Source organism: Herpailurus yagouaroundi, unplaced genomic scaffold (assembly GCF_014898765.1).
Source record: "Herpailurus yagouaroundi ecotype Mexico unplaced genomic scaffold, PumYag 159, whole genome shotgun sequence".
NCBI classification, from domain to species: Eukaryota; Metazoa; Chordata; class Mammalia; order Carnivora; family Felidae; genus Herpailurus; species Herpailurus yagouaroundi.
Genome location: NW_024412400.1, coordinates 10,020,814 through 10,042,972, shown reverse-complemented (window position 1 = coordinate 10,042,972; position 22,159 = coordinate 10,020,814). Strand labels below are relative to the sequence as shown.

At 41.1% G+C, this 22,159-nt stretch overlaps 1 protein-coding gene and 1 non-coding gene across 6 annotated transcripts in view; one reads left to right on the top strand and one right to left on the bottom strand.

The window, feature by feature from the left end:
- SEC22C (SEC22 homolog C, vesicle trafficking protein) overlaps window positions 1-22,159 on the top strand; it is a 34,836-nt gene that overhangs the window by 6,542 nt on the left and 6,135 nt on the right. For all 5 annotated transcript variants that reach the window (XM_040479935.1, XM_040479938.1, XM_040479937.1 and 2 more), the window contains 3 exons: window positions 14,631-14,839; window positions 18,528-18,691; window positions 20,615-20,794. In XM_040479935.1, coding sequence (XP_040335869.1) covers window positions 14,658-14,839; window positions 18,528-18,691; window positions 20,615-20,794 — 526 coding nt within the window. In that variant the 5' untranslated portion in view covers window positions 14,631-14,657. The remainder of the gene's footprint in view (window positions 1-14,630; window positions 14,840-18,527; window positions 18,692-20,614; window positions 20,795-22,159) is intronic.
- Window positions 8,166-8,271, bottom strand: LOC121034318 (U6 spliceosomal RNA). The gene has a single exon (XR_005792388.1). It is a non-coding gene; the product is annotated as a U6 spliceosomal RNA (small nuclear RNA).

Sequence of the window (22,159 nt, the reverse complement as noted above, 5' to 3'; positions counted from 1 at the left end):
TATGTCTTAGTTTTCCTACCTGTCCAGTGTAGGTCATGCCTACCTCATAGATAGTTTTGAACAGTAAATAACATTATCAGTTTAAAAGTTCCTAGCAGAGTGCCTCACACGTAATGTTAGTCGCTATCAAGTTCAGTCCCCTACTCTTTTTAACTCATTTCAGAGTTATGTGTACCCTCCCTATCCCCACACCATCCCCAAGAAACATGGAACAGAGGATCCTGAGAGATCTACACATTAGGTTACCGGTTCTCAAGTTGAAGATGAATTCAATAAGGGTGACTAACCCAGTTTTGTTTTCTGTATTGTGTATTTGAGGAGTGGGTAATATGCCTCATGGTGAAGACTTGTGTTTGAGTATTTGTGTGCCCAATGAAATACGTTGTTTGTTTGCATTACTGTTTTGCAAGGCTTGGTCATGGTCTGGTCATTTAATGCTGTTTTTCTCTCATGCTTTTTCTTTCCCTCTTTTTTGGAGGAGGAGGGGAAGGAGCCTATGTGGTAGGGATTTGGGGGTGGGCTAAGGGTGAGGAAAAAAAAAAAAAAAACAATGGGAACAAGCAAGGGTGGCCTCCAGCTAAGGACAAAGTCTTTGCTGGTAGAGTAGGGATAATCTATACACGAGCAGTTTATAAATAGATGCTGAGAAGAGGATTTAGGAAATGGGGGAGGCAGATTAAAATGTAATTTTTATAAAGCGTGGTAGCAGTGACTTGGGTATGTATATCTGATTACTAATTCAGTTTCTACTTCAGAAAAATTCCATCTGTATAAATGTATTTTTCTCTCCAAGTAGAAATTTATTGTGGAAAAGTGTTCAAAATATAGATTAGGATATGACAAGATCTGAAAACCCACATTTCTTGTTTCAGTGGGCAAAAATAAGGCAGCTGTTAGGTCATTCATTCGTTTGCTTAACAGTTTTTACTGAAGGCTTCTCATGTGTGCCAGGCATGGTGTTAGGTTAGGAAGCCAGTCTACTGGCTTGTAGAGGGAGCCGGGAAGACCTGGAAGAGACTATTGTCTCTGTGTGAGTACTCTGAGGGTGCTTTTGTCTTTGTATAATCGATAATACATTTTTTTATTATTGTGGCATGATTTTTCAGATTTATACCATTACTTCTTGTTTCTTATTTTTATTTATTAAAAAATATTTTTTTAGGGGCACCTGGGTGGCTCAGTCGGTTGAGCGTCCGGCTTCAGCTCAGGTCACGATCTCGCGGTTCGTGGGTTCGAGCCCCGCATCAGGCTCTGTGCTGACCGCTTGCTCAGAGCCTGGAGCCTGCTTCGGATTCTGTGTCTCCTTCTCTCTCTGCCCCTCCCCTGCTCATGCTTTGTCTCGCTCTGTTTCTCAAAAATAAATAAAATGAAAAAAAAATTTTTTTTTAATGTTTATTTAATTTTGAGAGAGACAGACAGACAGATAGATTGTGAGTGGGGGAGAGGCAGAGAGAGAGGGAGACAGAATCTGAAGCAGGCTCCAGGCTCTGAGCTGTCAGTACAGAGCCTCACACAGGGCTGGAACCCACGAATCACAAGATCATGACCTGAGGCAAAGGCAGATAATTAACTGAGCCACCCAGGCGCCCCACTACCTCTTATTTTTTGAACTGAATACTAGTTAAATGTAGATAGCTTTTATTTTAATTAATCCTGAGATTAGAATACCTTCTAGTTTGGAAATGTCATGTAGTTATGGAGCTGCTCACTATAAAACATGTTTTTCAACATTCAAGCAGAAATCATTGAAACTACAGTTAATTAGCAGAAAAGATTATTGATCTATTTATAGAGATGTTTATTTTATTTTATTTTTAAAGTTTATTTATTTTGAGAGAAAGAGAAAGCATGAGTGGGGAAGGGGCAGAGAGAGAATCCCAAGCAGGCTCCACGCTGTCAGTGCAGATCCCGAGACAGGGCTCAAACCCACAAACCACAAGAGCATGACCTGCGTGGAAGTCAGGCATTTAACTGACTGAGCCATCCAGAGCCCTTACTTATAGAGATATTTAAAAATGACGCTTACACATAAAAATCAAGTGGGAGCATAATTAAAGTAAGTGATATAAAGATCTGAAGTTAATACTTTATTCTTCAAAGTTTATTTAAAAATAATTCCAGTTTTAGGAAATTGCAAAGATAGTACAGAGCGGTCCCATATACCCTTTACCCTACTTTCCCCCCCATTGGTTACATCTCACTTAGGTATAGTACAACATCAAATCCAGGAAATCAACATTGATATAAAGTATGTATAGCTCCATGCCCATTTTAGCACTTAATGTAGATTCCTATCACCACTGTCGCAAAATACAAAATTATTCCATCACCACAAAGATCTTTTGCTCTCCCTTATAATAATCACAACCATTCCCCTCCTCCCCACCATCTCTGACCCTTAGCAACTACTAGTCATTTCTCCATCTCTGTAATTTTGTCATTTTGGGAATGTTACATGAAAGGATTCCTACGGTATGTGACCTTTTGAGGTTTGTTTTTTGTTTTTTTTTTTCACTCAACACAGTGCTCTTGAGATCCATCCAAGTTGTTCTGAATTTCAGTAGTTCATTTCTTATTACTGCTGAGTAGTATTCTGTGGTATGAATGTAATGTTTTATTTAACCATTCAGTATTTGTAGAATTTTTGGTTGATTCCAGTTCTTGGCCATTACAAATAAAGCTGTTATGAACAATTGTACACAGGGTTTTGTGTGGATGTAAATTTTCATTTCTCTGGGATAAATGCCCAGGAGTGTGATTGATAGATCATATGTTAATTTCATGTTTAGTTTTGTTTTTTAAAGTTTATTTATTTTGAGAGAGAGAGAGGGAGAGAAGCACAAGCAAGGGGAGAGGCAGAGAGAGAGAGAGGAGAGAGAGAATCCCAAGCAGGCTCTATGCTGTCAGTGTAGAACTTGACATGGGGCTCAATCTCAAAACTTGAGATCATGACCTGAGCTGAAATCAAGAATCAGATGCTTAACCGACTGAGCCACCCAGGCGCCCTTGCATGTTTAATTTTAAGATACTGCCAAAAAAATAAATAAATAAAAGTAAAGGACACTGCCAAACTATTTTCCAGAGCGACTCTACCATTTTATAGTCTTACCAGTAATGTATGAGAGATCCACTTCATCTGTGTGCCTTGACAGCATTCACTTTTAAAAAAATCTTAGGTGTTTTCACAGGTATAGAGCATTATCTTATTGTGATCTTAAGTTACTATCCCTGACTTGTTAGTGATGCTGAACATCTTTTCATGTGCTTATTTGCTATCTGTATATTCTTTTTGGTGAAATGTCTGTTCACGTACTTTGCCCATTTTCTAACTGGATTTTTTTTACTGTTGCGTTTTGAGAATTCTTTATAAATTCTAGATATACAGAGACCCTTATCAGATATGTGGTCTACAAATATTTTCTTCCAGTTGCTGGATTGTCCATGTTCTTTCTCCTTTTCACGTGAGCTTTTGCAGATCGAATGTTTCTAATTTGATGAAATCCAATTTACTGATTTTTGTGGATTATGCTTTTGGTGTCATGTCTAAGAACTCATCCCCAAGTCCTGAAGATCTTCTCTTACATTTTCTTCCATTTTTATAGTTTTACTTCTTAGATTTACATTTATGATCCATTTTGAATTGACTTTTATGTAAGGTGTGAGGTTTGGGTCAATAATTTTTTTTTTCTATAGCTATCCATTGCTTTGGCACCAAATACTGAAAAAATTGTCCTCCCTCCATTGAATTGCTTTTGCACCATTGTTGAAAATAATTTAGCTGTACTACTGTAGATCTATTTCTTTGTTCTCTCTTCTGTTCTATTGATCTGTGTGTCTGTTCCTCTGCCAATACCACACAATCTTGACTACCGTAGCTATATAATAAGTCTTGAAATGGAATGGCCTGGTTCCTTCCACTTTATTCCTTTTCAAAGTTGTTTTAGCTATCTTAGTTTCTTTGCCTTCCCATATAAATTTTAGAATACTCTATCTTTACAAACTGTCATTCTGATATTTTTATAGGAATTACATGATACCCTTATGTCAGTTTGGTGGAGAATTAACATCTTTACTATGTTGAGTTATCCAATCTGTGAACATGATGTATTTTCTCATTTAAAACTTTTTTTGACTTCTTTCAGCAGTGTTTTGTAGTTTTCAGCATAGAAGTCTGTACATGTATTGTTAGATTTATAAGTATTTTATTTTAAAAATTATAGTTTTATTGGGATCTTTTTTTGGTGTGATTGTAAATGGTATTTTATTTTTAATTTCGGTTTCTTTGTGTTCTTGCTAGTTTATAGAAGTACATTGATTTTTGTATGTTGATATTATGTCTTGCAACCTTGTTGAACTCAATAGTTCTAGAAGGTTTTTTTGGTGGGCTCCTCAGGATTTTTCACGTAGATGATTTTGTCATCTGCAAATAGGAGTAGTTTTGTTTCTTCCTTTCCTATCTTTATACTTTTTATTTCTGTTTCATGCCTTGTTGCACTGAGTAGAACTTCCAGTAATGTGTTGAAAAATAGTTGTGAGAGCAGACATCCTTGTTCCTGATTTTAGAGAGAAAGCATTCAGTCTTTAACCATTAAGTATGATGTTGACTATAGGCTTTTTGTAGATGCTCTTCCTCTAATTGACGAAGTTCACCTCTGGTCCTATTTTGCTGAAAGTTTTATCATGAAGCAGCATTGAATTTTGTCAGACACCCTTTCTGTATTAATTGATATCATTTTTTTTGGCCTTTTAATATCATGGATTATAGTGGTTGATTTTACTATGTTAAGCCAGCCTTGCATCCTGGAATAAATCTCATTTGGTTATGATGTCTAATTCTTTTTATTATATTGCTGATTTCTAGTTACTAATATTTTGTTAAGGATTTTCACATATAAATTCATGAGTATTATTGGTCTACAGTTTTCTGGGTTTAATATCAGGGTAATACTAGTTTCATAAAATGAATTTGGAATTATTTCTTCCTCTTTTATTTTTTGGAAGAGATTGTGTGTAATTGGTGTTAATTCCTTTTTACATGTGTGGTAGTATCCTCCAGTGAAACCATCTGGACTTGGAGATTTCAGAGTTTTAAAATTACAAATGAAAATTTCTTAATAGGAAATTTAGTTATAAGATTGTTTAAATTACATGTTTCATATTGGGTTGAATTGTGGTAGTGTTTTTTGAGGTATTGACCATTTTACCTACATTGTCACATTTATGGGTGTAGAGTTGTTTATAGTATTCCATTGTTTATTTTTTTGATGTCCATAGTGTCTATAGTGATATTTCCTATCTGATTCTTGATATTAGTAATATGTCTCTTGTCTAGTTTTTTCTTTGTTGTTTTGGTAGAGATTTGTCAATGTTGTTGATCTTTTGAAAGGACTAAAATTTTATCTCATTGATTTCCTCTATTTTCTGTTCCTAGTTTCATTGATTTCTATTATTTCCTTCCTCCTGCCTGCTTTGGGTTTTTTGTTTGTTTTCAGTTTGTTTTTGTTTTTTGCTCTTCTTTTTCTAGTTTCTTGACATGTGAGCTTAAGTTATTACTTTGAGACTTTTCCTCTTTTTTATTTTTTTTATTTATTTTTTAAAATATTTATTATTATTTTTTTATTTATATATGAAATTTATTGTCAAATTGGTTTCCATACAACACCCAGTGCTCATCCCAAAAGGTGCCCTCCTCAATACCCATCACCCACCCTCTCCTCCCTCCCACCCCCCATCAACCCTTAGTTTGTTCTCAGTTCTCAACAGTCTCTTATGCTTTGGCTCTCTCCCACTCTAACCTCTTTTTTTTTTATTTTCCTTCCCCTCCCCCATGGGTTCCTGTTAAGTTTCTCAGGATCCACATAAGAGTGAAACCATATGGTATCTGTCTTTCTCTGTATGGCTTATTTCACTTAGCATCACACTCTCCAGTTCCATCCACGTTGCTACAAAAGGCCATATTTCATTTTTTCTCATTGCCACGTAGTATTCCATTGTGTATATAAACCACAATTTCTTTATCCATTCATCAGTGGATGGACATTTAGGCTCTTTCCATAATTTGGCTATTGTTGAGAGTGCTGCTATGAACATTGGGGTACAAGTGCCCCTATGCATCAGTACTCCTGTGTCCCTTGGATAAATTCCTAGCAGTGCTATTGCTGGGTCATAGGGTAGGTCTATTTTTAATTTTCTGAGGAACCTCCACACTGCTTTCCAGAGCGGCTGCACCAATTTGCATTCCCACCAACAGTGCAAGAGGGTTCCCGTTTCTCCACATCCTCTCCAGCATCTATAGTCTCCTGATTTGTTCATTTTGGCCACTCTGACTGGCGTGAGGTGATATCTGAGTGTGGTTTTGATTTGTATTTCCCTGATAAGGAGCGACGCTGAACATCTTTTCATGTGCCTGTTGGCCATCCGGATGTCTTCTTTAGAGAAGTGTCTATTCATGTTTTCTGCCCATTTCTTCACTGGGTTATTTGCTTTTCAGGTGTGGAGTTTGGTGAGCTCTTTATAGATTTTGGATACTAGCCCTTTGTCCGATATGTCATTTGCAAATATCTTTTCCCATTCCGTTGGTTGCCTTTTAGTTTTGTTGGTTGTTTCCTTTGCTGTGCAGAAGCTTTTGATCTTCATAAGGTCCCAGTAATTCACTTTTGCTTTTAATTCCCTTGCCTTTGGGGATGTGTCGAGTAAGAGATTGCTACGGCTGAGGTCAGAGAGGTCTTTTCCTGCTTTCTCCTCTAAGGTTTTGATGGTTTCCTGTCTCACATTCAGGTCCTTTATCCATTTTGAGTTTATTTTTGTGAATGGTGTGAGAAAGTGGTCTAGTTTCAACCTTCTGCATGTTGCTGTCCAGTTCTCCCAGCACCATTTGTTAAAGAGACTGTCTTTTTTCCATTGGATGTTCTTTCCTGCTTTGTCAAAGATTAGTTGGCCATACGTTTGTGGGTCTAGTTCTGGGGTTTCTATTCTATTCCATTGGTCTATGTGTCTGTTTTTGTGCCATCCTCTTTTTTAATGATAGCATTTGGTGCAGTAAATTTCCCTCTTAGCACTGCTTTAGCTGTGTCTCACAAATTTTGATAGGTTTTCCTTTTTATTCAGTTCAGTGTATTTTTAAATTTCCCTTGAGACTTCCTTTTTGACTCATTGATTATTTAAAAGTGTGTTGTTTAATTTTTAAGTGTTTGGAGGTTTTTAGTGCCTCTCTTTGATTAATTTCTATTTTGATTACATTGCGGTCCCAGAACACATTCTGTGTGCATTTTTAAATTTGTTGAGATTTGTTTTATGACCCACGTCTAACTTGCCGTATGTTCTGTCAGTGCTTGAAAGGAACTCTGTTGTTGGATGGAGTGTTCTATAAATGTTGATTACCTACTTTTGTAGATAGTGATGTTGAGATCTATATCTTTGCTGGTTTTCCATCAGTTGTTAAGAGTGATGTTGAAGTTTTCAACTGTAATTTTGTGGATTTGTCTGTTTCTCCTTTCACTTTATCAATTTTGCTTCACCTATTTTACACCCCTATTATTTAGTGCATATACATTTAGTTTTATGTCTTCTTGGTAGATGTATTCTTTTATCATTATGTAATGTTTTTCTCCATCTTTGGAAATTTTCTTTGCTTTGAAGTCTGCTTATGATATTAATATAACTTACTCTTTCTTTTGATTAATGTTTGCATGGTATATTTATTCATTTACTTTCAATATACCTATATTGTTTGTTTTTTAATTTTTTTTAACGTTTTATTTATTTTTGAGACAGGGAGAGACAGAGCATGAACAGGGGAGGGTCAGAGAGAGGGAGACACAGAATCTGAAACAGGCTCCCGGCTCTGAGCTGTCAGCACAGAGCCCGACGCGGGGCTCGAACTCACGGACCAAGAGATCAAGCGTGACCTGAGCTGAAGTCTGCCGCTCAACTGACTGAGCCACCCAGGCACCCCTATACCTATATTGTTATATTTGGTGTGAATTTCTTGTAGAAAGTAAATAATTGGATCATGTGTTTTATCCACTTTATCAATTTCTGTCTTTAATTATGTATTTTGACCGTTTACATTTACTGTAATCATTGATATGTTAGGGCTTAGTATGGTCTTTTACTTTTTGTTTTCTGTTTATTCTGTTTTCTTTCTTCTTTCTTTTTTTATTTTTTTAAATATGGAACGCTTCACGAATTTGTGACATCCTTGCACAGTGGCTACACTAATCTTCTCGTTATTGTTCCAATTTTTAGTATATGTGCTGCCAAAGTGAGCACTAAAATTCTGTTTTCTTTTTTCCTGCATTCCTGTGAATAATTCAGACATCTTTTGGAAGTCCATTTGTATTTACATATGGTGTTTTTGAATGTATCTCTTTGTATAGCTTTTTCAGTGGTTGCTCTAGTATACACCTGTGTACATATGCATACTTATATATGCATGTATGTACATCTATGTTTGTGCATATTTATGATTTATCAGTTTCCTGGAGACAGGATTTTACCATTTCAAGTGAAGCATTGGAACTTTACCTGCCTTTACATCTCTGTACCCGCCATTACTAATTGTCTTAAATATTTCCTCTAAATACATTGAGAGTATCAGAAATGTTCTAGTAACTGCTTCAGTCATCCAACATAACTTACAAAACTCATGAGAAATATAGTCTATTGTATTTTCCCATGTTTTTATTCTCTTTGAGTTTGTTTTTGTTTCCCAAGTTTCCTTCTTTTATCATTTCCTTTTTGTTTAAGAACTTCCTTTAGCCATTCTCTTAGAGCAGGTGTGCTGGCAACAAATTCTTTTAGTCTTCTTCATCTAAATATGTTTTAATTTTCCTTTCCTTTTTGAAGGATATTTTTGCTGAAAATACAGAATTCTGGGTTGGCAGTTCTTTTCTCTTAGCACTTTAAAAACGTGCTTCCTTTTGGCCTCCATGGTTTCTGTGAGAAATTTGCTGTCGTTTGAATTGTTTTCCCCCCTCTGTATTATTTTCTGCTGCTTTCAAGATTTTTTCTGTCTTTAGTTTTCTTAAGTTTGACTGTTACTTTTGTTGGCATGGATTTCCTTAGGTTTATCCTTTCTGGGGTTCATTCTTTTTTTAAAACACATTTTTTAATGTTTTTATTTATTTTTTGAGAGAGAGACAAAGCACAAGTAGGGGAGGGTCAGAGAAAGGCACAGAATCCAGAGCAGGCTCCAGACTCTGAGCTGTCAGCACAGAGCCTGACGCGGGGCTCGAACCCATGAGCAGTGAGATCATGACCTGAGCCAAAGTCAGACGCTCAACCAACTGAGCCACCCAGGTGCCCCTGGGATTTATTCTTTTTGAATCTGTTGCCTTATGTCTTTTGCCAAATTTGGGAAGTTTTCAGACATTTCTTTGAATACTTTTTCACTCCTACCCTCTTTCTCCTCTCCTTAGGACTCCAGTGACAGGTGTGTTAGGTAATTTGTTATAGTCCCACAGTCCCTGAGGCTCTGTATAATATTTTTCAATCTAACTTCTCTCAGATTGTTTAAATTAAGTAATTTTTATGTTCTGTCTTCATGTTTACTGATTCGATTCCTTCTTCTGTCCCCTCCATTTTGCTGTTGAGCTCATCTATTGAGTTTTTTACTTCAGTTATTGTATTTTTTTACATTCTAAAACTTCCCTTTGGTTTTTTATACCTTCTGTTACTTTGCTGAGACTTTTAATTCTTCATTTGTTTCAAGTGTGTTTATATTGCTCATTGAAGCATTTTATGATGGTTTATTTTATTTTTTTATTAAAAATTAAAAAAAAATTTTTTAATGTTTATTTTTGAGACAGAGAGAGACAGAGCCTGAGTGGGGAAGGGGCAGAGAGAGAGGGAGACACAGAATCCGAGGCAGGTTCCAGGCTCTGAACTGTCAGTACAGAGCCTGATGTGGGGCTTGAACTCACGAACCCTGAATTCATGACCTGAGCCAAAGTCGGACACTTAACTGACTGAGCCACCCAGGCACCCCTATGATGGTTACTTTAAAGTTTATCGTCTTGATGTTGGCATCAGTTGATGGTCTCTTCTTTTTTTTTTTTTTTTTTTTTTAAAAAGTTTTTTTTTTTTTGGGGAAGGGGGGGAAAGAGCATGAACGGGGGAGGGGCAGAGAGAGAGGGAGACACAGAATCGGAAACAGGCTCCAGGCTCTGAGCCATCAGCCCAGAGCCCGACGCGGGGCTCGAACTCACGGACCGCGAGATCGTGACCTGGCTGAAGTCGGACGCTTAACCGACTGCGCCACCCAGGCGCCCCAGTTGATGGTCTCTTCTTATTCAATTTCAGATCTTCCTGGTTCGTAGTATGACCAGTGATTTTTTTTTATTAAAACCTGGACATTTGGGGTGTTATGAGACTCTGGATCTTATTTAGATCTGTTTTAGTTGGCCTTTGTTGACACTGTGTTAGCAGGGGTGGTGGAGGTACTATCTCATTACTTCCAGGTGGGAGTAAAAGTTCAGCTTTCCCCACTGGGCCTCTTTTGGGTCCCTGAAGAGAAGGGGATTTCTGTTTCCTTAATGATACAATGGGAGAGGCTGGCTCTTTGCTGCCTGTAGCTCCCTACCTGGTCTCTGACACTCCAGCAGTGTGGAGAGTTGGTGGGGACACCTCATTACTGCCAAGCAAAAATAGAAGTCTGGGCTCTTATCTCAGCCTTTGTTGTGGGTATATGATGGCTGCAGTTTTTCTGTGGTGTTTGGCTGGAGTAGAATGTTTTTGTCTAAACCTTTACTGTTTTGCTAGGCTGCGCGCACCTTTCCTGGTTCTTAGGCTGGAGAGACCAGGCTCTTTTTCATTGTTGGGCTTTTTTTTCTTTTTTCCTGCCTGCATTCATTGGCATTTCTGGGTTGCCGGTTTCTCCAGCACCAAGACTAGGATATCTGAGGCAAAAAGAAAATTGAGCAAACTCCTAACTGTGCCATTCCTCAGGTTCCAAAGTCCCTAGCCAGTCTGCTTTCCTGTCCCCACCTTTCAGATGTTTATTTATGTTTATGTTGTATGTAGTGTCCATATTTTTTATACCACTATTAGTGGGAGTAGGAAAAAAGCCCTTCAATTCTACCTTTTCAGAAGCAAAAGCCTCAGTCCATTCTTTTTTGAGCAGTGGTCAGATCTCTTAGCAAGTACAGATCATCTCGTCATAGTTCATAATCTGAATTTGCAAACATCAGCTCCCTACAGTATGCAAAGCTCTTACCAAGCGCTGTGAGGACACAAAGATGAGTCTCTCCCTATTTGCATTAATTTTTTTTCCATTTTTTAGGATACAAAGTACATTTTCAATAAGGGAAAACCAATGTTGTCTCTGCTCTTAGACTCTAACACAGCAGTGTGTAAAATCCCTCCACCTCTCAGGCAGCTGTCGTCCTGTATGTTTACACACTCATTGTATACACAAACACAAGTAACACTTAATATCCCAGTATCCCCTTCATTTAAGCATCAGAAAAAATTTTAAATATCTTAAATGTATGTGGGTTTCACTAGTTTCCAGTACTAGTAACTTGGGAGAACTGACCAACAGTTTTATTTATTTATTTATTTATTTTTTTATTTAAAAAAAATTTTTTTTCAACGTTTATTTATTTTTGGGACAGAGAGAGACAGAGCATGAATGGGGGAGGGGCAGAGAGAGAGGGACACACAGAATCGGAAACAGGCTCCAGGCTCCGAGCCATCAGCCCAGAGCCCGACGCGGGGCTCGAACTCACGGACCGCGAGATCGTGACCTGGCTGAAGTCGGACGCTTAACCGACTGCGCCACCCAGGCGCCCCAGTTTTATTTATTTTGAATGCTATTGTTTGGTCACCCAAAGGATCAAGTGGGTCAAGTAGAGAATCTAAAGGGACAGTTGTGTCCTTTAGAGAGTGGTAGAACTCGTTCTTAGATTACTATCACTTGTAAAAGTTCACCGTTTTCCTTTTATTGGTTTAACAGGATACCTGGCGCATGGCAGATGCTCTATAAAAACAGCACTAGAGAGGCTATTTGGGGGTTGACAGTTGGAATATATGTATATTGCTTTTCCTTTCAAGAGCAGAGAATTTACTCAGCCCCCTAAGCAGTGTCTTTCTTATTTTGCCTTGGGGCGTTTCTGTCCAGTCTCTGACTCTCTTGGTATCTCATTAATTCATTGTCTTTCTCGAGTTCTCTCTTTTTTAGGCGTGGTGGGGGGAGGGTGGGGGGGGCTCAGTGTCTTTATATTGTTCTTTCTTATCTAGTAGTGTTTTTAGAAACATCTTCATTACAAGTATTTTTTTTTTTTTTAAAGAGAGTGTGTGCTCCTGAGTGCACACCAGCAGGGGAGGGGGCAGAAGGAGAGGATGAGAGAATCTTAAGCAGGCTCTGTGCCCAGCACAGAGCCCATCTCAGAGCCCTTCTTGGGGACATGATCTCCCAACCATGAGATCATGACCTGAACCAAAATTGAGAGTTGGATGCTTAATTTACTGAGCCACCCGGACACCCCTTAATTACAAGTATTCTTAAACACTCCTCTACGTGCATTGCAGAATAGTTGCAACTTGCATGCACTGAAATAACACTGTTCTCAAGGTAGCAAGCAAGTTGTCATTCTTGTTTTGCTCCTAAGGCCTAGTCTCAAGTTGATCTTATAGTCTTCCCCTGTCTCTATCAGGGCTTTGTGCCTGTAAGTCTTTAAAAATTTATTTCTAGGGGCACCTGGGTGGCTCAGTCGGTTAAGCGTCCGACTTTGGCTCAGGTCACGATCTCGCGGTCCCGGAGTTCGAGCCCCGCATGGGGCTCTGTGCTGACAGCTCAGAGCCTGGAGCCCGCTTCGGCTTCTGTGCCTCCCTCTCTCTCTGCCCCTCCCCTGCTCACGCTCTGTCTCTCTCTGCCTCAAAAATAAATAAACTTGAAAAAAAATTATTTCTAAATTAAGTATTTGAAGCATTCACGAAAGTATAAGAAGGTCATGAGATTAGCCGCAACACACCCAATCCCTGATGACCTCTTTGGTACCGGAGGCCTCAGCGTTGGCCAAGCAGCGGGGGTGCGGCCCACATGGCCTTCTGGCAGTTGGCAGGGCCTGCCACTGGTGCTGGGACGTAGCAATTTTGTGTGGGGAGGTATTTTTCCTGGGGCTTCTCACATGTTTACTCTTGAATGGAAAGTGTGGGGAGATGGGACAAGCGGACTTTGTAGGATCTGTTGGCTAGTAGACCAAGTTTTCTTTTCGCTTTCTCTTGTTTTTATACCACTGCAGTCTCTTCATGGGTAAAATGGGAAGAATTATTCATTTATGCATTCCAGGTAGGGTGTTTATTCTTAGAACCTACACTTAGGTAATGGAAATGAAAAATTAGTAAAATAGAGAACAAGGAGATAGGGTCTCTGAGAATTCGGAGGAGGTGGAAGACCTCCAGCCAGACAAGCCTGGGAAGGGGTCATGGAAAGGGTGGCTGCAGATTTGGGTATGGGGAGATCAGAGGAGGAACAGACAGAGGAAAAGAATCCGTAGAGGCACAGAGGTGAAGAGAGTAGTGTGCATCATGGGGGTTCCCCTTTCCTACTGCTCGTAGGAGTTGAGAGGCCAAATAAGGTGACGTATTTGGAGTTCTTTGAAAGAAAAGCCCACCAATGTGTGTACCTATTACCATCCTATCAAGTAGAGGACCTCACGAACAAAATCTGTGAAACGGGATGTGTGGGTGCATGGAAAGACCCACTAAAGCTACGCTGGCCACCTCACTAACCCCTGGTTGCGGGCTGCCACGGCCTACGTGTGTAGGTTATGGCCTGTGCAAGCACCTGCAGCGTTAGCAGATGGGGCCAAAACCCAGCCAGGCTCTGCCAGGCTCTCTTTTCACCCTGAGAAGCGTTTTGGTCTGATTTGCCAAAGGCACCACGAGGGCTCAAGATCTGATTCCTTTTGTTGCTTAATAGTGCCCACATTTCATGGCCAAATATTGAGTAACTTACTGTAGTATAATTTGCTAAATGACTTCCTTTAGCCATCTGTAGGGACTCAGTCATCATTTCGAAGACTGGCTTGGGATCGAACACTTGGAGAAATTCAGGAGGACATGCTATACTCCCTCAGTTCCATTTTTACCTTCTGTTCTCCTTGCCACCAACTTCAGGTTGGATGCTCAGAATCCCTCTACTGCAGGTGAGGATAAGACAACAAAACTGCTCAGCACCTACCTGCCTGGGTGACCTGAAACGCATAGGTCACTGGGCCCCATCCCTGCTGCTTCAGTGTCTGGTGGTTCCTGTCCCTTCAGGGCCGTCTTGCTACCTGTGTCCTACTACCCACTGTCATTGCTGCTGCTCCTGAGCCTTTCTGGCGCTGCTTCCTTGCTTCTCCATTCCTTTCTCCCTCATCCTAGTTGGTAGACTTCTGGAAAGGGAGAGATTCATTAGAGAGAAGGGAAAGGAGGATTATAAGTGAAGAAGAGACAGGAAGGAAAATGAAGGGATGAAGACCGGCCGTGACCTAGCAGTAGAGGCCAGGGAAGTAATAATAAAGGCAACATTTGCAGTTACGGTGGGGTGAGGGTGAAACAGCCAGAAAGGACGTTTCAAGGGCAGGGGGCGTCTCTCTTACCATCGTCTGCCTTCAGTAACAAGGTGCCCTTGCTTTCCTCAGGTGTCCTCATGACTTCCCCTGCAGACCATGTCTATGATCCTTTTTGCCTGTGTGGTGAGGGTGAGGGATGGACTGCCCCTCTCGGCCTCCACTGACTTTTACCACACCCAGGATTTTCTGGAATGCAGGAGACGGCTCAAGACTTTAGCCTTGCGACTGACCCAGTACCCAGGTCGAGGTTCTGCAGAAGGACGTGACTTCAGTATACAGTAAGCAAGCATGCTCACTCTTCCACAACATCCGCAAACTTGGGTTTACTTTTAACCATACGTTGGGGTAACATGAGGCCGATCACACTGTGTGTTAAGAGTAGGTCTGCCGTCAGACAGCAGTCTCAGGTTGTGTGCATTTACAGCCATCGGATCAAGGGGGTGTGCTGTTCCCACTCTTGCCCTTCTGTTGGTGGGGTTGCTCTTGAGTGTCGGGAGACCTGGGTTCAATCAGTTTTCATGTCTGTAGTTTGGTAGTTTATTCTGCATTAGATGGAGGGGTGGAAAAGCTGAGGAAGGGGGAGAAGTCTAGGGTATAATGTCAGGGAGGGAAAAGGATGAGAGTAGGAAAGCCAAGAAAATAAAAGACTTCTAATCCTTGCCTTTAATTTTTTACTTTTTAAATTTTTCGCCTGTTTGGTTTTTAAATTTAAATTAAAAAAATTTTTAGGTAACGGAGCAGGGGAGTGAATAATGAGCACAGGTAGGTCCCTTTTCTGAGGGAACTTAAAGGCTAAGGAGGGAACAAGAGAAATACCTAACTGAATATAATACAGTAGGAAAAATGCTCCAGTGGAAGTAGGAATCAAGTGGTTACAATAATCCTAGTAAGAATGGCTAGTATTGTTGAGTGCTTTCTAGATGTCAGGCATTGTTCTAAGTGCTTTATTGGCCTGTGAGGTGGGTGACAGTATCATACGTGTTTTACAGAGGAGGAAACAGGTTCAGTGACTTAGCTGAGGTTGTCCTGTTAGTAAGTGGTAGGGCCCAGATTTGAATACAGGCAGCTGGGCCCCAGGGGCTGCTCCTCATGTGTTCTGTCATTTCTTACTCTAGGACTAAGATGCACGAAGCCATTCTACAGGAGGGCGCAGGGGTTGGCAGATTTTGAAGTATCACAACGGCTTGTCATAGATTTTATGTCATTGTTTTCCATTATTTGGGCCCTCATTTGCCAAGTTCCTCCTGCTCCCTTTGAACACTAAATTTTTAGTTGACCTGATAAGGTAGGGTGCTTTTAGGGGAATTCGGCCTCAGAATCCGAAAAACAAAAGGAAAAGGCCAGGCTTGACTTGGGGCTTGCTGGTGTCGTTGGGCAAGAGGGGGGCTGCCTGAAGGGGGCGCCAGGTAGCAAACACATGCGGCTGTTACCCTGTGGTGTGGGCTCTGGGGGCTCAGGAGCCAAAGCTGAGCTGCCTCTGTCCGCATTTGTGCCTCCTTTCTCTGGGTGCCCAAAACCACTGTCCTTCATGTCCCTCCCTCATTACGCTCTGATTCTCTAACACCTTATGGGATCTTGGTGCTACGCCTCAAACCTTTCTCTGTTAAGAAAACGTCTTTGACATCAAATGAAATTATGGGTGCTTCAGTCATTTTTTGAAAACTAGCATATAAAACGTTCTCATTTGTATTTTGAATTAAATATTCACCATTATTTTCACAGATGAACCTGAAGTTTGCGTTTTTTTGTTTTTGTTTTTTTTTTGTACAGGTGGGCAGTACTATAGCTTATTTTATAGTTAAGGAGTTGAGTTATGTTCCTACGATTACCATAACAAATTAAAACAACAGAAATTTATTCTCCCACAGTTCTGGAGCCCAGAAGTCTAGAATCGCGGTGTCTGCAGGGCAGTGCTGTCTTGGAGGTTCTAAGGAAGACTCCTTCCCATGCCTCTCTACTCCCTTCTAGTGGTTGCTGGCAGTCTTTGTCATTCCATGTCTTTTAGAAGAGTTACTCCAATCTCTGCCTTCTTGGTTACATGGCCTTCTTCCCCTCGGTCTCTAAAACCAAATTTCACACCGGTCGTTGGATGGAGGCCTACCCTAATCCATTATAATCTCATTTCATCTTAATTGTATCTGCAAAGACTGTTTCCAAATAAGGTCATGTTCACGGGTACTGGGAGTTAGGACTTGGGCCTATTTTTTGGGAGATACAAGTCAGCCCACAAATAGGGGCTTCTGGAAAATTCCTTGTATAAGGAGCAGGTTGTCTTTTTTTTTTTTTAATTGACAAAAGTTTTTATATAGAGACTTGCAATTATGAAAAGATGATAGAACAATATAACTGTAAAACTCTTTTCCAGAAACATTCTGAAATGTGAGTAAATGTATATGAGAAATTATTTTAAATGTGTAGCTGAGCTTAAAATAAAGAATTCCCAAGGTGCCAGAAATGATGGGGAACAGAGTATCAGGGTGTGGTAAGTGTGTGAGCTGACATTGAGGCTCTTGGGTAATAAGTCAGTCATGGTATACTCAGGGCTTGAGTTTCAGTACCCATTAAGGGAGAGGGCTTTGGGCTTGAGGTGTTGTGAGAAGATCCATGCATGAAGAAGGGATTCTTGTGAGGCCACACACAGCCCAGGTGGAATGACAATAGGTGAGAAATAGCCACCCGCCAGGACAGGGTAGCTCATCTCTACCTGGCTTTGAATGGGAAGGAAACACAAAATCTCATCTAAGAAATTGAAACCCAGCTTCTGTGCCTCCTGTAGGATTGGAGTTTGAGTTCATACTCTCCATGGTCTAGGAATTCCTAAACAAGGTTCAGCTCTCAGTTTTGGTTCCAGACTGATGACACTCCTGGAGTAGCTGGCCAGAGCAAATGGAAAACCACTCTGGAAGGGACGATACCACCAATGCTGCACATAAAACCACTCTGGAAGAAGTGTGCCACAACTCAGTGCTCGAGAGATTCTTAAAGAAGGACAAAAAAAAAAAAAAAAAAAAAAAAAAAAAAAGCTCCACACTGGTCCCCTCTCACCAAAAGTTACAGGACAGCAGAGGAGACACTCTACAATGAGTGTGAGTCAGTAGACACCACAGACAGGAGAACTCGAGTCCCCAGAACTTCAAATGGTAGCATGACATTCTGAAAAGTGGTAGAAAAAGGAGAGAACCCTGCATTTATTTTATGAAACCAGAATCACCCTAATACCACAACCAGATAAAGATAGTGCAGGAAAGGAAAGTTACAGGCCAATATTACTTTGCATAGACACAAAAATCCTAAATAAAACATTAGCAAACTATATCCAGTAAGTTGTGTGTATGTGCATATGTACAAACTCATAACCTCTTGGCTTTATTTCAGGATGGCAGGATGATTTAACATTAGAAAGCCATTGATGTGGATTAAAGAAAAAAAATATTTTCCTCAATAGATGCAGAGAAGTCTGAGGCTACTTCTCCCTCATGAAGCGTGCATCCTTCGTGCACAAATTAGTAGGAGTGATTTCACATTGTCAGTGGCAAATAACTGCTCTCTATTTCAATTTTTTTTTTTTTTTTACATTTATTTATTTTTGAGAGACAGAGAGAGCACGAGTGGGGAGGGGCAGAGAGAGAGAAGGGGACAGAATCCAAAGCAGGCTCCGGGCTCTGAGCTGTCAGCACAGAGCCTGACACGGGGCTCGAACTCAAAAACCGTGAGATCATGACCTGAGCCGAAGTTGGACGCTCAACCAACTGAGCCACCCAGGTGCCCCAACTGCTCTCTATTTTAGAGGAAGGACAAGAGAGTCCCAGGGAGGTCCAGCTGAAGGGACTGTATGCATGCAGCAAACAGCTCCAGGGCTGTTCAAGGCCAAGGAAGAGCAGGGCGGAAGCATCGTTGTGTCTGAATATGGGATGGGAATACAGGGGTCTGTTCCCCGGTAATGGAGATGCTGCCCTTTTGTTTCAGTTTCTCTTCGTTGGGGGATGTGGCTTGCATGGCTATCTGCTCCCGCCAGTGTCCAGCGGCCATGGCCTTCTGCTTCCTGGAGACCGTGTGGTGGGAATTCACAGCTTCCTATGACACCACCTGTATTGGCCTAGCCTCCAGGCCATACGCCTTTCTTGAATTTGGTTTGTAACCCTCTTTCTTATTTACTGTTCTCTCACGGCATCATATGTGTAGAATTAATGGTTTAGATTTGGCTTTGACCATCAGGGAAAACCACTGCAGGGGCTATAACATGTCACTGGAGATCAGTTTTGTATCAAGAGATTTCAGTGAAGGAGCGGCCTGGAGAGCTTCAAGGTTTAACGCCGGCTCTTCATCTCTTCAGAGCCTGAGGCAGGTTGGGGAGTGGTGAAACTTGTATCGATTATTCACCACAGCCCTCTGGGACGGGGGTCAGCAAACTGGTCCAAGGGCCAGCTGCCCCGCCTCTTTTTTTCTTGTAAATACAGTGGAACCCAGCTACGTTCATTCTTTTCATGGGTCACCTGTGGCTGCTTTTGCCCTTACCCAGCAGAGTTGAGTAGATGTGACAGAGACCATATGGGGCCTAGAAGCCTCAAATATTTGCTACCTGGCAGCTTAAGAAAATTTGCTAACCCCTGCTCTAGAGCAGTGCTACTCAAAGGGTGGTGTGGGAATTTGTTCTATCATGAGGGAGGTACAGAAAGTGAGAATAAGTGTCCAGAAACTCATATGGTGATTTGACATTCCTGCGGTATTTTTTATTGCATTTTATCAAAGAATCAGTCTGTAACCATTTGGAAATAATAAAAACTGGCCCTTTATTCAAAGGTCTGAGAAATACTGCCCTGGAAGAGGATTGTTTTCTCTTAGGCATTGTCAGAGAGGCTTGTAGAGGCTCGGAGGCTTTGGAGCACAGCATGGTAGCTGTAGCCTATGCTGTCTTTTCCTCTCTTTTCCTGTGAGTCAAGTCATTCTAAGCTCTTGGGAGAACAGGAGTAGAGGTGGGAGTGGGGGGGGGGCATCCTGTGGCCTGTACGTAAACTAGCTGCTGTCTCTGTGATGCCCTTGAATGAGGGGCTGGCAGCAGTCGGTACTAAGGGTCAGGTGCACAGGCGTGTTGGCACGTGTGCTTCCTGGCTGTACTGCCGTAGCCCTCGTACTCCCTCACGTGGTCCACTGGCTGGTGCATTTTGTTGTCACCCAAAGGTGCTGGCAAGCTCCCTGGTACGCAGGCCTCTGCCAGGCAGACCTGTGATGTAGACAGAGTTCTCCCCGGTTCTCCCTGTGAGGCCTCGTCCACCGCTGCTCTCAACCCCACTTCTTCCTACAAAGAGGGCACGCTGGCCCCAGGCAGACCACAGCTGTGGCGTTTGATATGCAGTGTGGACCGTGTTCTGCTCCCCGCTGCCCTGCATGTGCCTTCCTTCTAAAGTGGTGTGCTTGATCACACAGCAGACCCTGTCCCGGCATCGTGTTTGCTCATCACTGAGTGAGAGTAGAATATAATGGTGGATACTAGATACTGGCATTGTGCGTGATTTTGCTTTGCCAATATGTATGAAACCCCAAGCGCTTATTAAAACTTGGTAATCGATTAATGCTAAGGCAAACAAAGCAATTAAAACCGATATCTTTCAAGTATGTGATTTTAGTTTGCACAAAATATTCACATTTATTTGTAAGTTTTTTCTCCCGTACCTTTTTTGAGGTGATTCATTCGAGAATAACTGTCTCCCCTTTCTGTTAAGCTTTGCATCATTCTGTGAACGGCCAGGATTGTACTATCAGCAGTGGCTGAGTAAGACTCCAGCCCCTATCCCTTGACTCCCTCATCACTGAGGTTCCGGGAAGCATTGTTGCCTTCTCTGTGGACAATCGCATTTTAAGTATTATGCACTGAAGAGATTGATGAGACCAGTAATGACACCCAGTGAACATCTGACCTTTAGGTGTATCCAGACACTCCCAGAATCTGGCTGACTTACTAGCTTGCTCAGAAAGGTGAACTTCATTTTGCACATATTGTTCTGTAATATCCATCCTGACGCGACTGCTCAACTTGGGTTGCTCTCTTTTTGCAGATAGCATCATTCAGAAAGTGAAGTGGCATTTTAACTGTGTAAGTTCCGCCCAGATGGAGAGCAGCTTAGAAAAAATTCAGGAGGAGCTTGACTTCCAGCCTCCAGTGGTTCTCACTGTGGAGGACACAGATATAGCGAATGGGATAATGAACGGTCACACACAGATACACTTGGAGCCTGGTAAGTGGTTTGCTCTTCTCCGATGTTGGTGAAGATGAGGTGACATTAGGTATTTCAAACGCAATTGGCTTTTTTTTTTTTTTTTTTTTTTTTTAAACCAGGGAGTTGTTTTTTAGGGGATGGGTGTCTGGAAAATATGTCTGGAAAATATGGACTGACCTGTTTCCAGGTGACTGTTAACAAAAAAACTGTCACCATAGTCATTCTGGGGAGGGGGCGGTGCAACTCTTGATGAAATTCAGAAGAGTGACTTGTTTTCTCAACCAGGGTGAAGTCTACCCGTTTAAATGTAAAGGGAAGTCATTCGGTTTTGCTGGAAGTCACTTACTGAAGTGTGCAGATTTGTCTGTTCTCTTTCTCTCTTTTTTCTTTTGACAACGAATCCTTATCTCATCTTATCACTTAGTGAAAACATTGTAAATCTCCACTGAGAAACCATGCCCTCCTTGACCTGGGAGGGAAGGGCCTTGGGGATGAGGGTGGGCAGGGCCAGAGCCAGGGCTTCGAATGTTCTCAGTTTGCTTCCCCGTGAGCCCTGTGGATTTCCGAGCTGGGTGCCCTGGCACTCTGTGACTTAGTCCGCCGTTAACACCACTAGCCACTCAATGCCTAGCATGTAACAAAGCATGGTTTTTTTTTATTCCTTGTTTATGATTACACACACAAACTAATTTTTAATTAAAGTAGAGTTTATCTTCTAACCATTCTGTAATGGTCTAAGAGCACATAACAAAGCATGATTTTTTTTTTTATTCCTTGTTTATGATTACACACACAAACTAAGTTTTAATTAAAGTAGAATTTATCTTCTAACCATTCTGTAATGGTCTAAGAGCACCTAACAAAGCAGGATTTTGTTTTTATTCCTTGTTTATGATTACACACACAATTAAACCAAGTTTCAATTAAAGTAGAATTTATCTTCTAACCATTCTGTAATGGTCTAAGAGCTGAATCCTTCTTTGAAAGATAGAGTTGTCTACACTATGACAGTCTAATTATTTTGTCTTAACAGTTTTTATACTAAACTCACTGCTTGAATTTTAAAAGTGGTGTATTAAAAATGTTCACATTTTGGGGGGCACCTAGGTGGCTCAGTCGGTTAAGCGTCCGGTCAGGTCATGATCTCACAGTTTGTGAATCTGAATCCCGTATAGGGCTCTGTGCTGACAGTTCGGAGCCTAGAGCCTGCTTCAGATTCTATGTCTCCCTCTCTCTCTGCCCTGACCCCACTCGTGCTCTGTCTCTCTGTCTCTCTCTCTCTCAAAAATAAACATTAAAAAAAATTTTTTTTCCTTAATGTTCACCTTTTTGGCTTAACTTTGTGTTTTGATTTAATCTATTTAAATTTAAACCAAATACATT